This window comes from Acomys russatus, chromosome 8 (assembly GCF_903995435.1).
Source record: "Acomys russatus chromosome 8, mAcoRus1.1, whole genome shotgun sequence".
Classification (NCBI taxonomy): Eukaryota; Metazoa; Chordata; class Mammalia; order Rodentia; family Muridae; genus Acomys; species Acomys russatus.
Window position 1 is genome coordinate 38,508,645 of NC_067144.1, and position 15,074 is coordinate 38,523,718.

Genomic DNA, 15,074 nt, shown 5'->3' on the forward strand with positions numbered 1-15,074 from the left:
CCTAGACCTGACAATTCATTTCCTTCGTTGAGATATACCTTTAATTTCCTCACTGAAGAAAACAAATGAACTTTATACCAATTGCTGTAGATCCTTCCTTAGTATCTCCCCAGTGAATGAATAATGCTCTGCAGAAAAATCTCCTTGCTGCTCAATTTTTTCTTCCCTAATATAGCCAATTAAATTGTGCTTTGCTTAGTAAGATTAATATTTTCCATGAGACTTGCTATTTAAATCCTTCTGTTTGAATTTTTATCATGGTAATTTCTTTATTTAGAAAAGATGTGTTTGATTTAAAAAAAAATACATCTGCATATCCCTGATGACATGTGGGTTAGTAATGAGGTGACTTAGTTATTGCGTACTTCATGATTAACCTGTTTAAAAAGTATGCGAAGTAGATATTTCTAAAATACCAGCAGCTTTCTTCTGAAGGGTAAAGAGTTGAGGTGTGTTTAATCTACCTCTTATCTGGCATCTGTAGTCTTTCTCTTCTTGGCAGCTTTCCGGGGATTTGACAGCAATTATTGGCTTTATTTATCTTCAGTCACTCACCAAATATTTTTGAGCCTCTAGAAAACACTATAGTTCTTGGACCGGTCAAGGGCTCCAAAGCTGTGAACCTGTGTCTTTTTTTTTCTAGCTCCCAGGCAGACTCCAGGCATGCCTCCCAAACTCAAAACAAGACCTCGCCCAAGAGTCCCAGAAAAACGGCCAGGTAACCACAAAGCCTACGCTCTAACTTTGAACCTTTGAAGTTGGTGAGTTAGTTTCTCAGTTCCAGCAAATTGAGTTCTTACTCATCGCCAAATAAGGCTCCCTTTCCTTGATAACCTAAAGAATTTGTACTTATTTCTGGATTTAATCAGAAAGCACATCACTGGGAGAGCTTTTTCTACAAAGGTCTCCTAACGTCTTATTGTTTCAGATGGGAATGACCAAGCATAGATTTTCTTGGAAGAGCTAGTTGCTCCCTTCTCCCTGCAGTTTCAGACTATCTTCTTGACCTTTCTGCTGTCCCAGAATGTGCTCCCACCAGCCTGCCAATCACACGACCTAAATGAGCACAAATCTGAGTATTGCTCCCAGAAATTATCCGAGGTCCACCTACGTCCTAAACCAGGAAAGGGACTCCACTGTCACTAATGGTGCAGAAGTGGGAAAGGAAAGTATCTATCAGTATTAGTCTTGATCCAGGTGATAATTCTTGAATCCCAAGGGGAATAATTTAAATAATTTCAGTGTTTGTTATTGCTTTACCTATGACCTCTAATATTTGATTCTGTTTATTATTTTTCTGAGAAAATTGATTAAAGAGACTATTGTATGTTCTACATTTCACTAACAGTTTAAAATCTGTCCTACTTTGTATATTTTAAATCTGTTCATTTTAATTGCCAAATTTTATTGTGACAGTAACATTTTTGAGGTGTAAATACATAAATGTACCAATGCAACATTCCCCAAAGAATTAGAAATTTAAGTCACAATGAATTATTAGAATAGGGAGATATGTAGAGTCCCGGTAAAATGCTTAATGATTAACTAAGAAATAGTAATTAGTGAATAAAACAGGGCTAAAATATGTCAAAATATTTTAATAACTTGTTAAATAAATCAAGTATGTATAAAATTAATAATCTAACTATAAAATTGAATAGTTGTTAAAATTACATGGCAAACAGCTATCAAGATTTTATTAAACATATAGCATAAGACAAGAACAATAGATAAGGAAAAATGAAAACTTTAAAAATTAGACTGATAAAAGGTAAAGTAAGAAATACTAGGAGCTCAGACTTTCAGACTATAAATTCCTGGATGTAAAATTAAGTGAGGAAATGTGAACTATTGCAAAAAATATATTAATGACTATCTTTTTGAAGAATACTTTACTTAAATAAATTTAAGTGCAGTAAATTAGGATCTTCCTATAATTTCCTATTATTAAACCATAAATTTTAAATTTGTTTAATTTTAAATTAGCTTTTTAATCAACACAAGATATATAAGCTCAGAATGAAGAGAACTAACTCAATATGCTCCATGGTAACTCTGGAAGGCTGGAAGGCTGGCAAACTACAAGGAGAGAGGCTCTTGGCTTTGTTCCAACTGAAGCGAGTTCTGCTCCATTGGCCTCTTCAGTGGACAGCAGCTGCAACCCAAGTGCTTCTGATATCATGAGTCATATTAATAAGGGAAAACTAACAATGAAAATCAAAATGTGTTATAATGGTTTTTGTTTTGTTTTTTTGAGACACAGTGTTTCTATATAGCCCTGACTGGCCTAGATTCACTTTGTAGACCAGGCTAGCCTCGAACTCATAGAGATCCACCTGCCTCTGCCTCCCGAGTGCTGAGATTAAAGGTGTACACCACCATGCCCAGCTATACTGATATTTTTAAATGATGGAAATTAGATCTCTTCCTTTCAAAATGAAAATATAATTCCTAAGAAACAAATCCAAATAATGCATTAGAATTTTATAGCCTTTCAAGGATGTGTGCGTGTACACACAAGCATCATAAAAATATTGTTTTATTTATTAATTTAATTTGTTTGTGGAGGAGGATGCCTGCATATGTGTGTGCCACTGCACATGTGTGAAAGTCAGAGAAAAATGTTAGGAACGTGTTTATTGCAACCATGTTTATTCTGAATATCAAATTCAGGTCACAAGGTTTTGGGGTCAGGATCCTTTACTCACTGAGCCACCTTGCCAGCCCCACAAAACATTTGAAAATATAAATATTCAGGTCTTAGCTTCCCTTCGTTGCTTTTGTATATAATACATATGAAGAGGTCACCTGCAGGAGATGAAACTCTGTGTGCTCAGCTCACCATATGTCAGCGAGCACTCACGTCTATCTCAATGCACAACACGGTGGGGAACTTTCATTGGCTTTCTGCCTGGTTTATTTCTAAAGCGCGTAGTCCCTTTCCATCTGTCTCTGGCTGCTTCCACGTTTTTATGACAGTTAAAGCTTATTCCCTCTCAGGCCTGATGTGTTAACAAAACTAAGAAACAAGGAACTCTAATGATCTGAGTTCTCTCTTTCAGTTCCTAAGGAATCCCAGCATACTGCTTCAAAACCCAAAATGCCACCAAGTCCTGAAGTGGCAGACACTACATCTGGTAAATATCTTATTGTGTGTTTAAGCTGAATGGACCCTGCTCTCCCACACAGATGCACTGGATTGTGAGGGGTGAGGCATGTGACATTAACTCAGTTGTCCCTCCACTGTGCAGTCTGGTGGTTTTTATTTTCATAGATGCCTCAAGGATTCTACTTGGAAATTTTTTATTACAGAAAAAAAAAAGTAGAGAATTATGCCAAAAACAGAACGCTTTTTTTCCTAGAATCAATGTTTATTGTTGTTTGTTTTATTGTTGGTGGGTTATGTGAGGGTTGTTGAATTTGAGTAATTTTATAGGTAGAGGGGAAGAACTCATAGGAAGAAGAAATAAGAACCAATGGGGAAACTATAGGATAAAATGATGACTGTATCTTAGTAGTAGAGCATTTGGCTAACATGCCATGGCCTTAGGTTCAGTCCCCAGTACTGAAAAAAAAAAAAAAAGCTAGATACTTTTGTCAGGACATGATACAATCTCAGGCTTGGGGGCTGACACCAAAAAAATCGGAAATCTACATCAGCCTCAATTACATAGGGAGTTTGAGACCAACCTGGACTACATGGAACCCTGTGTCAACACCCTCTAGACAAGCTAATTATGGTAGGATAAATAATGGAAGCTAGCATGCCTAGGAGGAGATGGGAGGGGGTGGCCCATGGCAGTACAAGAAAAGCCTAGGTAATATCCTCCAAAGGGAGTCCTGGACCCTGTTGTGCTAGCTGTAAAGCCACAAAACTAGAACAGATAAATAGGGAATCTTGAGGCAAAAAGCCCACAGAGTCGACATGTTTTACATTTCTAAGTGAGGTGATCTGGTTGCAGCTCATGGGTGAGGTAAACCCTCTTACGGACCATATCCTACCAGCTTTCTCAAACAGTGTTTTGACATTCTCAGTGAACCCGCTTGACATTAGCTACTCAAAAGTGCCTTTTGATAGTTACATTTCTCTTTAGAGTGATCCAATTTACCTAAAAGGGTGGTTAATGTAATTGATTAGAGAGTTGATACTAATGATAAATTGGTTAATGTAATTATGTATAGTAATGAGATACTAATGGTAAATGCAAAGGAATCAAATCTGCCTTCCCAAATAAGTCATCACCGTTATTTATGTTGATGAGATGCCCCCAGCGTGGAGGACAGGTTTTAGGGATTCTAATCTTATTTGATTTAATATGTACATGAAAGCCACTAACGGGCTGCTTAGAGCAGTAGTAGACCAAGCAGGAGCATGATTCATAGGTTTTTCCTGGGGATCGTTCAGCTGTTTTCTGTTCCACTGATTTCACCTGCACTAGAAAGTTTGCTGTGCAGTTTATTAAATCACCGCTTTTCATGCCGAAAAGGGAAGTGCCAACTTCAGCAGCTGGAATCCACATTAGCCTCACTCTGCAGGGAGCAGCAGCAGTGGCTAATGTGTTTAGAGTATGGCTGGTTTGTTAGAAGCACATCTGTCCTTCCTTGATCCCAGCTCTTCTGTCTAGCCTAGCACTGTACTTAATAGGCGTTTACAAACTGCATTTGTCTTAGCACCGTCATGCCCTTTACAGAGCTAAATCAATGCACTGTCTCCTCCTTCAGCCTCCAAGTAAACATTGAGTTTGATTTAAAGTTGGAAATATATTCCCCAAGATACCAAATGGAAAGCGGGAGGAATTTGACGTTGTGGTGGATTTTCTTCAACTTTATGAACTAATCCTCCTTTCCTATTTCATATAAATAAGTAAAAACTTGAGGCTTTCCAATTCCCCTAGATTTCTTTCCCTTTGAACTCATGAGTGTTCTGATCAGGCCAGCCTGGAGCTCATAGAGAGTACCTTGCCTCTGCCTCCCAGGTGCTGGCATTAAATATGTGTGCCACCATGCCGAGCTTGAGTAAAGTCTTTATTCAACTAGTAGGTATCCAAATTCCAGATCTGGAATTGAGCCAGTACTAGCCTAGAGTAAGAACAGATGATGCACGTGACTCACACCATCCCTTGCTTCCCAACCAAAACAGAAGATGTCCATTAAGTGGTAATTAGCTGTCTCAGGGTGTGAGGCTTTCTTCATCATCATTTTGAGGCAGAGTTCCTGCCGGAATCCTAGTTTTTAACGCTTCCAACAGGACACAAGGAAATCACACTGCCCACCAAAGAGACTCTGATGTCTTGCAATCCTCAACATGGGAGACAAGCTTTGCATGAAGAAAGTAGGCCTAGCCAGGGCCCCCCATTTGGGGTAGCCTGCTGTTGGTTAAGGTCTTGGCTTAGAGATCTGTTATGAACAACAAGAAATCAGTCCTGGATTTTCCCCCCAGTAAAAAAACAGCCAGTGGCCAATCTGTTTCATTTTGTTAACAAAGAATGCAAGCATTCAAACTCTATTGTGTGTTTACTGTGAGCTAGTCTGCTGTTTAGCTAAAATTCTCTTAATATTCTCATGTCAGGTATGCATAACGCCGATACACAAGAAGCCATGTCACTAATGAAGGCAGAAGACAGGAGTGTAGTGCATGTTTGTCTAGTATTTATTCTGAACTGATCAGAGTCATAAATTTCACAAGTAGCCTCCTCTAATGGCTGGCCAGTTCCATTTGCTTTGTTTTCTTTCTACGGTAATTTTTTTTAATCGGCTAGAGAGATGGCTCAGCCGTTAAAGGCTAGGCTCACAACCATAAGTCTACAGTAATTTTTAAGTGCCACTTGCAATGAAATTTTGTACCCCCCTTAGGTACTCAAGATTTTGTCTTTTGTCTTCGTCTGTGAACCATTTATTCACTTATCTAATATAATTTTTTTTTATTGCTATCTGAATTTTAGTATCAAATGGCAGCACTTCAATTCAAAAACTTTCTGTTTCAAAGTTTTGAACCTAAAGGAAACCTACCTCCTTGTGCCTATAGTACCCATTTCCTCTTCTGTGTGCTCTCTCCCTCCCTCCCCCCTCCCCCCTTCTCTGAGGGCTTCAACTGGCCAAACTTATATCTGTTTATACTGTAACCAGACCCTCCCCCAGAAAGTCATATTTTCCATTTTGAAGGAATGGTAATTCTTTCTAAGCTTTGCTCTTTACCCTTTGCGTTCTTCATGCCTTTGGGATTTTACACCTAATAGTTATGTTCACTCCTGTAGAATGCAATGTTTTATAGTCTTTTTCTTTCAGTTCCGAAAGGTGAACAACTCTCCCATAAACCAGACCTGGAGGTCTCTCACAGGGAAACTGGTAAAAACATTTATTTTTCCTGGTTAGAAAAAAAATATATATGCCATGATACAGAAAAGTGTAGTTGTGTGGTTATGAAATATGTTTTCCTGCAGGAAGTTCAATCATATAATGTTTAAAGTGTTTTCCTGGTTAACTATAGGACATTTATATAGGTTAACTATATAAACATAATAGGTTTATTTGCTTTGGGGTGTTTTCACAGAAGAAGAGATCCTGCTGAAATTATACAACTTCATTATTAGCTGAGATCACTGTTTTACATTACTTTGTCGTTTTGGTTAAAAAAAAAAATAGTTGCCCATTCATTCATGTTTTTCTCAAATGATGGCTGTGAATGAAATAAAAGTTGAGTTAACTAAGTTCCTTGACTAGAATCAAGTAGAGCTTTCTCATATTTATGATGATTCTTAAAGAAAATTCAAGTTTTTAATTAACTGTATCTAAAAAAGAAATGATTTGAGTTTGTAGTAATTCTCACAAGTGTTTCTTTGGTTTACTTTTGGCATAGTTCTGTCTCCTGTCACCTTTACAGTGTTGAGCCGCCAAAGACAACAATAGGTAATTTTTGAAACTATATTAACCAGCCAGCTTACTTTCTTTGATATCATCAAGGATACAGGTCTTTCTCAAATGATTGCCAATTGAAAAGTTACCTGTCTCAGTTCATTACACCATGTCGTTCTCACTGTGGCCACTGTCTCCAATAAAGAGATGCATGGTTTCAGTACTGAAAGGCTTTGTTCTAGAGACCAAGCAGCCCAGGGAGGCTCTTTGCCAAGCTTGCCATGATCTACCTCACTTATCTCCATGATTCTGTTTTTCCTGGTCCCCATCTAGTTAATAACGTCTGCTGGTTTAATGGTTCTCAGCTGTGATGCTGCAACGCATTAGCCTATGGCAAAGCTTGACAGATGATGCAAGAAGTTAATACTGGTCAAAATACAAAAGCTGCCAGTGGTTTTCTTGTCTGCTTAAAGCAAACTCAAAAAGTTCCTCCCAACTGTTTTGTCATCCTTTCTGCTCTGGGGTGATGGGTAGAGAGACAGAAAACCAGGAAGGTGTCCAAAACACTCCATTTTGGCCTGCTCTCTAAGCCGGGGGGGAAAACATTAGAATATCATTTATTGTGCCCCCTGGTGGAAAACAGTTAAGAACCATTATGCTAGTGTTCCATTGTCTTTCTCCCGACAGTCCTGTACACACTAACTTTCTTCCTCACCATTCAGGAGATCTTTTCCCTTTTATATTTCAAAGGAAGGCATCTCCTGCCACATCATTCTTGTTTATTGCTGGCTTTGACTTAATAACTTACCAACTTAGTGCTTTTCTCTTGCAGCATCTTTAGAGACACGAGGCATTCCTCGCATGCCTGTGATTTCTCCAAGACCTAGTCAAGAGGAACTACAAACTGCCCTGGGTAAATTGTATTATTTTGATGCACAAGGGATTTATAATTTAAGGTTTGCCCTAAAGTAACATGCTCATTTTACTCAGCTTTTACGCTGGATGGTTTTCCATACAAATAAGAAATGCCTACCTACAGAGTCTTTGCAGCCAAGCTTCCAGTATGGTCAGCTCTCCTGAATCCAAACTGCTTTTTGAAAAAAATTGTACTGAAGGTGAACCGATGTTTTTCTTGTCCTCATCCTTCGAATGGAATAACAAAGCAACTATTTCCATAGCATTTTCATCTGTTTATACATTAAGTAATCTAGAGAGGATTTAAGATACAATAGGATAGCCACAGAACTTATTATAGGTTGTCTGCAGAAAGATGATGGATCAGACAGGAAAGTGGTTGCTATGATCCATTGCTTTTGAAGAATTCAACATATATATGACCACAATTGTGAAAATGCATTTGCTGAGTCATGATTGAAAATGATGGGAAAATCCCCAGCTTGTGTTTATTGACATTTCAGACCTTTTCCTGTGGTATGCTACTGTATTTTCCTCTCTTTATGCCTTTTCAAGTAAATCTATTGTGTGTATGTGTGTGTGTGTGTGTGTGTGTGTGTGTGTGTGTGTCAGTAACTTTCCATATTTTTAAATGAAGCCCATTTTGAATGAACAAATATACCCTGATGATTAACAGTATATGTCATTCTAGCCTATGTCTGCAAAGTCATGAAATGGGAAAGTTAAAAGTACTTTACAAAAATTAACACTAAATATACTAATCATCTAATTTCCACTCATTTTTAATGCTTCTTGGTTTATTGAAAAACAATCTATCACCTGTCAGCCATCACAAGTCTCTTCCCAAATATTGAATCAAGAAAATCAACTGGGTCAGGCAAAAACACAAAACAAAAACAAAAACAAAACAAAACTAGGTGACAGAGTAAACAATATAATCTACTTCATCATTATTATGTAATAATTTCAGGGTAAAATGAGGGTAGTACTTATTTTGCCAAGACAAATATGTCTTAATATCAGTAAATGTATATTTTTATTTTGACACTTAGAAAATAAAAGGATTATTTCTTCTATGGTTGAAATAAATATTTTCTCATGTGATCTATTTATTTTCTCTACATAATGTGAGGTTTGTGGAGTAGGAAAGAGACAAAGAGACAAATACATAGGCATTTAAATTACTTTTCAACTTTGGCTACATCCAAGGATAGCAATCTCATAAAACAGTGATCTTGGCCAGGTCTTTTGCTCAGTGGCCAGGCACTTGCCTAGCATACACCATGCCCTCGGTAAAACCAAAATCAAAGCAAAAGGATCCTGAACTCAAACCTGCCTTGGAAGTCCTCATAATAATCACTAAAATAATAACAACATACAACAACAAAGATAAGTCACATGTGCATATGCTGTAAGTTACTATAAAAAAGATCGAGAATAACTTGAGCTATTTGTTAGTTTTTGCTTTGCATTATGCTCATGGAGATGGCTTTTTAAAATGAGACATCCTACTGTGTTTTTCCCTAGAAGAAACAGACCAATCTACACAAGAGCTCTTTACAACTAAGATGCCACGAACGACTGACCTGGCAAAGACAACTCAGGGTAATACTGCATCTCCACTCCTGGAGGGAAATTCTCCCTTACTTTCTTTTAATCGAGAAAGGAAGCTTGCTCTCCGAGGTATTTCCTCACTAGCATGAACTACCTGTTTGTTTCTCATTAATGATGAAGGACCCCAGGCAAATCGAGTGTCATTTGTATACATTGCTTCTTCGGTTGGTGCTTCGAATGCCTTGCTGGCTGTAGGATGCTGATAACGAACCTTTAAGTCCCCAGGAGTGTTCTTTTTCCCATTGAGGAACCTTCGTGAGCCAGATTTCATATCTGATAAATAAAGAAGACCTTCTCTGTCTCTCCTTTCCCTTCCTCTCCTTTTCCCCCTTCCTCCTCTCCTTGACTGAAATAAAACCCACTGATACTGTGAGCCAAGGAGAGCCTACTTATGAGAAAAATCTATGTTTAAAATATCGAGAGTGGAATGTGTTCCCCAAGATGCCCTCTCGCCTGCAGGATGTTTAGGCTTCGTGTTCTCTGAAGGGTTTTCTGTTACAGGTCCTAACCCACTGTCCGGTCTCTAACGCTGCCGTGTTATTGTTGCTGCTGTTGGGACGATGCCTTTTGCTCGTTTGTATTAAATGCCAGAAAGCCAAAGCAAATTAAGGCAAAGGCAAACTTTGTAAAGGTATTGTAAGACAGATAGCTCTGTCCTGTCCATTATTAATTCTAATTTGAGGGAGGGCACTGGCAGATAAAGTCTAAATCGATAGAAGCCTAGTAATTCTATAGCAGTGTAGTTCGCAGCATCTGGGAGAGACATGAAGATTGTGAATTCAAGGTCAGCCCGGAAAATAAAGGCAAAATAGGAGAAAAAAATGAAGGAAGGAAGGAAGGCAGGAAAGAAAAGTAATGAGTAATAGCAAGAAAAATTATGGTAACAGAAAGTCAAATTTGAAGGAAGGCACTGTGTCTGCCGAGTGGCAGCCTGAGCTAACATGACCAGGGTGAGTGTCCTGCAGCACTTGGAGTCTAAATCTTGTTTGCTTAGTTTAACTTTTTAATTTAACATTTTCCAACTCAAAGAGTATTCAGTTTGTGTTTATTAGCTTCTCATTTGTTTACAAGTATGCAGAAAAACAAGGAGCACCAGGGCGGGCTTCTCACGCCCGCTTTCCCAGACTCGTACACCGATGACACTCAGGCAGCCGTGTACTACCATCACCCTCCCTGGCTGTGGTATCTTCTTTTCTTTCTGCAAATCACTTTACTCTCTTGAATGGCAGCATTGGGCTCATGCTCAAACAATGCACATCTTCAGCACAATTGTATAAAGTACTATAACTTTTTTTCTTGTGTCCAGATAATTCTTAGTTCGAGGCTCTGTGCTCCTGTCCTAGGGCTTATGCTTTCCTGGTTTTGTCTCAAATCTTTTTTTTTTTTTTAAAGATTTATTAATTATTATGAATACAGTGTTCTGTCTGCATGTACACATGTAGGGTAGAAGAGGGCATCAGATCACATTATAGATGGTTGTGAGCCACCATGTGGTTTCTGGGAATTGAACTCAGGACCCCGAGAGAGGAGTCAGTGCTCTTAACCTCTGAGCCATCTCTCCAGCCCTGTCTCAAATCTTTGGTTCAGGCTCACCCAGAATGTGATAACAAATAATAACTAGGAAGAAAGCCATCTTCAGGGAGAAGAGGAGCACCCGCAAACTGGTGCCTTCCAAATAACCCTGAGCTGAAGAAGCAGAGGGGGATGTTTTGATGCAGACAAGCCATGTGTTATAAAGGCTCTCTTCATAAACTGTGCCCGAGCTCTGAGGTACTTCAGGCCCAATTCCTCATATAACACAAACCAACTGAGAGACCAGAGGCAGAGATGAATTCATTTCTTCCCTCCATGCTGTGTTCTAACCATGTGCGTATGAGCCTGGGATAGCAAGCCCTCGGCAGCAGCGGTACTCCTAGGGCCATAACAAAACCCCACTATGAGAGTCTCCCACATATTTCCCTGTGGCAGCTTTGCTTCTTCTGCTGAGACAATTCCCCCACAAGGTGCTACAACTTAAGCTCGCTTCTCTCTGCCTTTGACTTTTGCTTCTACGTGTATTTATTTTGTATGTACACGGGTGTGATGAGAGGGCATCTGTGGCCACGTGTGTGGCATGTGTGTGGAAGTCAGAGAATACCTTAATGGAGTTGGTCCTTTCCTTCCACCACATGGATTCTAGAGATCAATCTGAGCTTGCCAGGCTTGGCAAGCAGACATTTGAACCCGCGGATTCATCTATTCAGTCCATTGTAGCAATGTCCTTCCCTCAAGGCATTTCAGGGAGTCCTGATCATTTGACTTTCAGCTATGGATTGCTTCTCCATTTGGAAGTGAGCACCACAGAGTGCTTTTCTTATCATCGTATATTTATTTCTGGCATTTAGCATTTTTGGAAGCTTTTAAAAATTAGACAAATATCTTTAAACTTTTGTAGTATTTGGTCACCCTCCAAAAACATGGCATTGCTGTTTTCATGGCTATTTAGTCACAAGGCTTATTTTCCTTTCTTTTTAAGTTTTAAGTTCAAACAGTTTTCTCATGTCTACATGCTGTTGAGTGATGAGCTGTCTGAGTGCCCTACAGCCTAAAGTTAAATTTTATTTAAGCTCTTCCTAGAAAAACTAGAACAAAAGCTCTCCTGCCTTCTGGTTGAAGTAATGATGGGACACAGCTGGGTATTTCTGCACCCTGCTCTGACCTCCTTCCTGTGCAAAGTTTGAGAATTCTCGTATTTTCTATGATGAGGAAAATAAGAACAATGATCCTTTTAGTTCTCTTCAGCAAAAGCAATCAAATGTTCGAAGGGCTTTACATGCAAAGCAGAAATGGGTCAAAATGATTGGCTCTTTTGCCGTTCTCAAAGGAAGTCAAAAGGTTTGCAAACCATCCTGAGGATTTCTGGCTCTATGAGCATCAGTACTTTAAAACAGCAGTACTTGTGTTTAGGGCACTTAGTACCCTGGGATCGCCCGAGTAAGGCCCCTGCAGGATTTCAGATCCCCTCTGTGGTTGGCCTCCTGTATGCTAAGATCCTGCTCATCAAAGCCTTCACATTGGAAGCTCCTAAGTATAAGCTGTTTCACCGGTGTTATTTTTTTAAGCCTGGCAGGCAAGACATTGCTGATTTATGGTTAATAAATACCCACTCAAGATGTGAGCAAAACTACTAAATGATGTAACATTTGTATAGTTTACAAGAAAATTTTTTTCTGGCTGTAGCTAAAATATTACCAAGAGATGTGGTGGCAGGAATCCACATGTGATATCCAGTGTGCAAAGAGCAGCAGTTGGTAGACTGCAGGAGGAGTCTGTATCTTTTCCCAAATTTGCCTGCAGTGGTCATTCAAATATTTATTCAGCAAGGCTTCATTACTTCTCCTTCATGGGCAGGCCCCACACCATAGGAGGTAACAGGCCCCACACCACAGGAGGTAACAGGCCCCATACCACAGGAGGTAACAGACCCTATACACAGGAGGAAACAGACCCTGTATCCCAGGAGGTAACAGACCCTATATCACAGGAGGTAACAGGCCCTGTATCACAGGAGGTAACGGCTAGTTTCAGGGTTCTTTACTTTTCCTTGAAAGGTAGGACATCATCTGCCATTTTCTTTCACTCCTTTATATAGGAATCATAGACAGTAAATATTTATAATTTCAGAGTTCATAAACAAAGGCAATTTGATAAAGACCATGTTACCATTATTTTTCTTAGCTATCTAATTTTTCTATTCTTTAACTTTCTTTCAATCCTTAAGATTGCTTTCTTTGGAAAAATAACGTTCTACAGTATAGTAGTTCCTTATTGAGAAAGATGCTTGGGTGAGTAGATGGATGGGTAGTTAAATGGCTAGTGGGATGATAGATGGATGGGTAGTTAGATGGCTGGCAGGATAGATGGGTGGGTAGTTAGATGGCTGGCAGGACAGATGGACAGGTAGTTAGATGGCTGGCAGGATAGATGGGTGGGTAGTTAGATGGCTGGCAGGATAGATGGATGGGTAGTTAGATGGTTGGCAGGATAGATGGGTGGGTAGTTAGATGGCTGGCAGGACAGATGGATGGGGAGTTAGATGGCTGGCAGGACAGATGGATGGGTAGTTAGATGGCTGGCAGGATAGATGGATGGGTAGTTAGATGGCTGGCAGGACAGATGGATGGGTAGTTAGATGGCTGGCAGGACAGATGGATGGGGAGTTAGATGGCTGGCAGGACAGATGGATGGGTAGTTAGATGGCTGGCAGGACAGATGGATGGGTAGTTAGATGGCTGGCAGGATAGATGGATGGGTAGTTAGATGGCTGGCAGGATAGATGGATGGGTAGTTAGATGGCTGGCAGGACAGATGGATGGGTAGTTAGATGGCTGGCAGGATAGATGGATGGGTAGTTAGATGGCTGGCAGGACAGATGGATGGGTAGTAAGATGGATGGCAGGATAGATAGATGGGTAGTTAGATGGCTGGCAGGACAGATGGGTGGGTAGTTAGATGGCTGGCAGGATAGATGGATGGGTAGTTAGATGGCTGGGGGGACAGATGGGTGGGTAGTTAGATGGCTGGCAGGACAGATGGGTGGGTAGTTAGATGGCTGGCAGGATAGATGGGTGGGTAGTTAGATGGCTGGGGGGACAGATGGGTGGGTAGTTAGATGGCTGGCAGGACAGATGGGTGGGTAGTTAGATGGCTGGCAGGATAGATGGATGGGTAGTTAGATGGCTGGCAGGACAGATGGATGGGTAGTTAGATGGCTGGCAGGACAGATGGATGGGTAGTTAGATGGCTGGCAGGACAGATGGATGGGTAGTTAGATGGCTGGCAGGACAGATGGATGGGGAGTTAGATGGCTGGCAGGACAGATGGATGGGTAGTTAGATGGCTGGCAGGATAGATGGATGGGTAGTTAGATGGCTGGCAGGACAGATGGATGGGTAGTTAGATGGCTGGCAGGACAAATGGATGGGTAGTTAGATGGCTGGCAGGATAGATGGATGGGTAGTTAGATGGCTGGCAGGACAAATGGATGGGTAGTTAGATGGCTGGCAGAATAGATGGATGGGTAGTTAGATGGCTGGCAGGACAGATGGATGGGTAGTTAGATGGCTGGCAGGATAGATGGATGGGGAGTTAGATGGCTGGCAGGACAAATGGATGGGTAGTTAGATGGCTGGCAGGACAGATGGATGGGGAGTTAGATGGCTGGCAGGATAGATGGGTGGGTAGTTAGATGGCTGGCAGAATAGATGGATGGGTAGTTAGATGGCTGGCAGGACAAATGGATGGGTAGTTAGATGGCTGGCAGGACAGATGGATGGGGAGTTAGATGGCTGGCAGGACAGATGGATGGGTAGTTAGATGGCTGGCAGGATAGATGGATGGGGAGTTAGATGGCTGGCAGGACAAATGGATGGGTAGTTAGATGGCTGGCAGGACAGATGGATGGGTAGTTAGATGGCTGGCAGGACAAATGGATGGGTAGTTAGATGGCTGGCAGGATAGATGGATGGGTAGTTAGATGGCTGGCAGGACAGATGGATGGGTAGTTAGATGGCTGGCAGGACAAATGGATGGGTAGTTAGATGGCTGGCAGGATAGATGGATGGGTAGTTAGATGGCTGGCAGGACAAATGGATGGGTAGTTAGATGGCTGGCAGAATAGATGGATGGGTAGTTAGATGGCTGGCAGGACAAAT

At 40.6% G+C, this 15,074-nt stretch overlaps 1 protein-coding gene across 1 annotated transcript in view; it reads left to right on the forward strand.

Annotated features, from left to right (window-relative positions):
• The window catches only part of Abi3bp (ABI family member 3 binding protein), a 205,739-nt gene that overhangs the window by 158,505 nt on the left and 32,160 nt on the right, over positions 1-15,074 (forward strand). Inside the window, 7 exon segments of the mRNA XM_051150061.1 lie at positions 644-718; positions 3,063-3,137; positions 6,286-6,345; positions 6,857-6,876; positions 6,879-6,906; positions 7,685-7,765; positions 9,295-9,372. Of these exon segments, the coding sequence (XP_051006018.1) occupies positions 644-718; positions 3,063-3,137; positions 6,286-6,345; positions 6,857-6,876; positions 6,879-6,906; positions 7,685-7,765; positions 9,295-9,372 (417 nt within the window).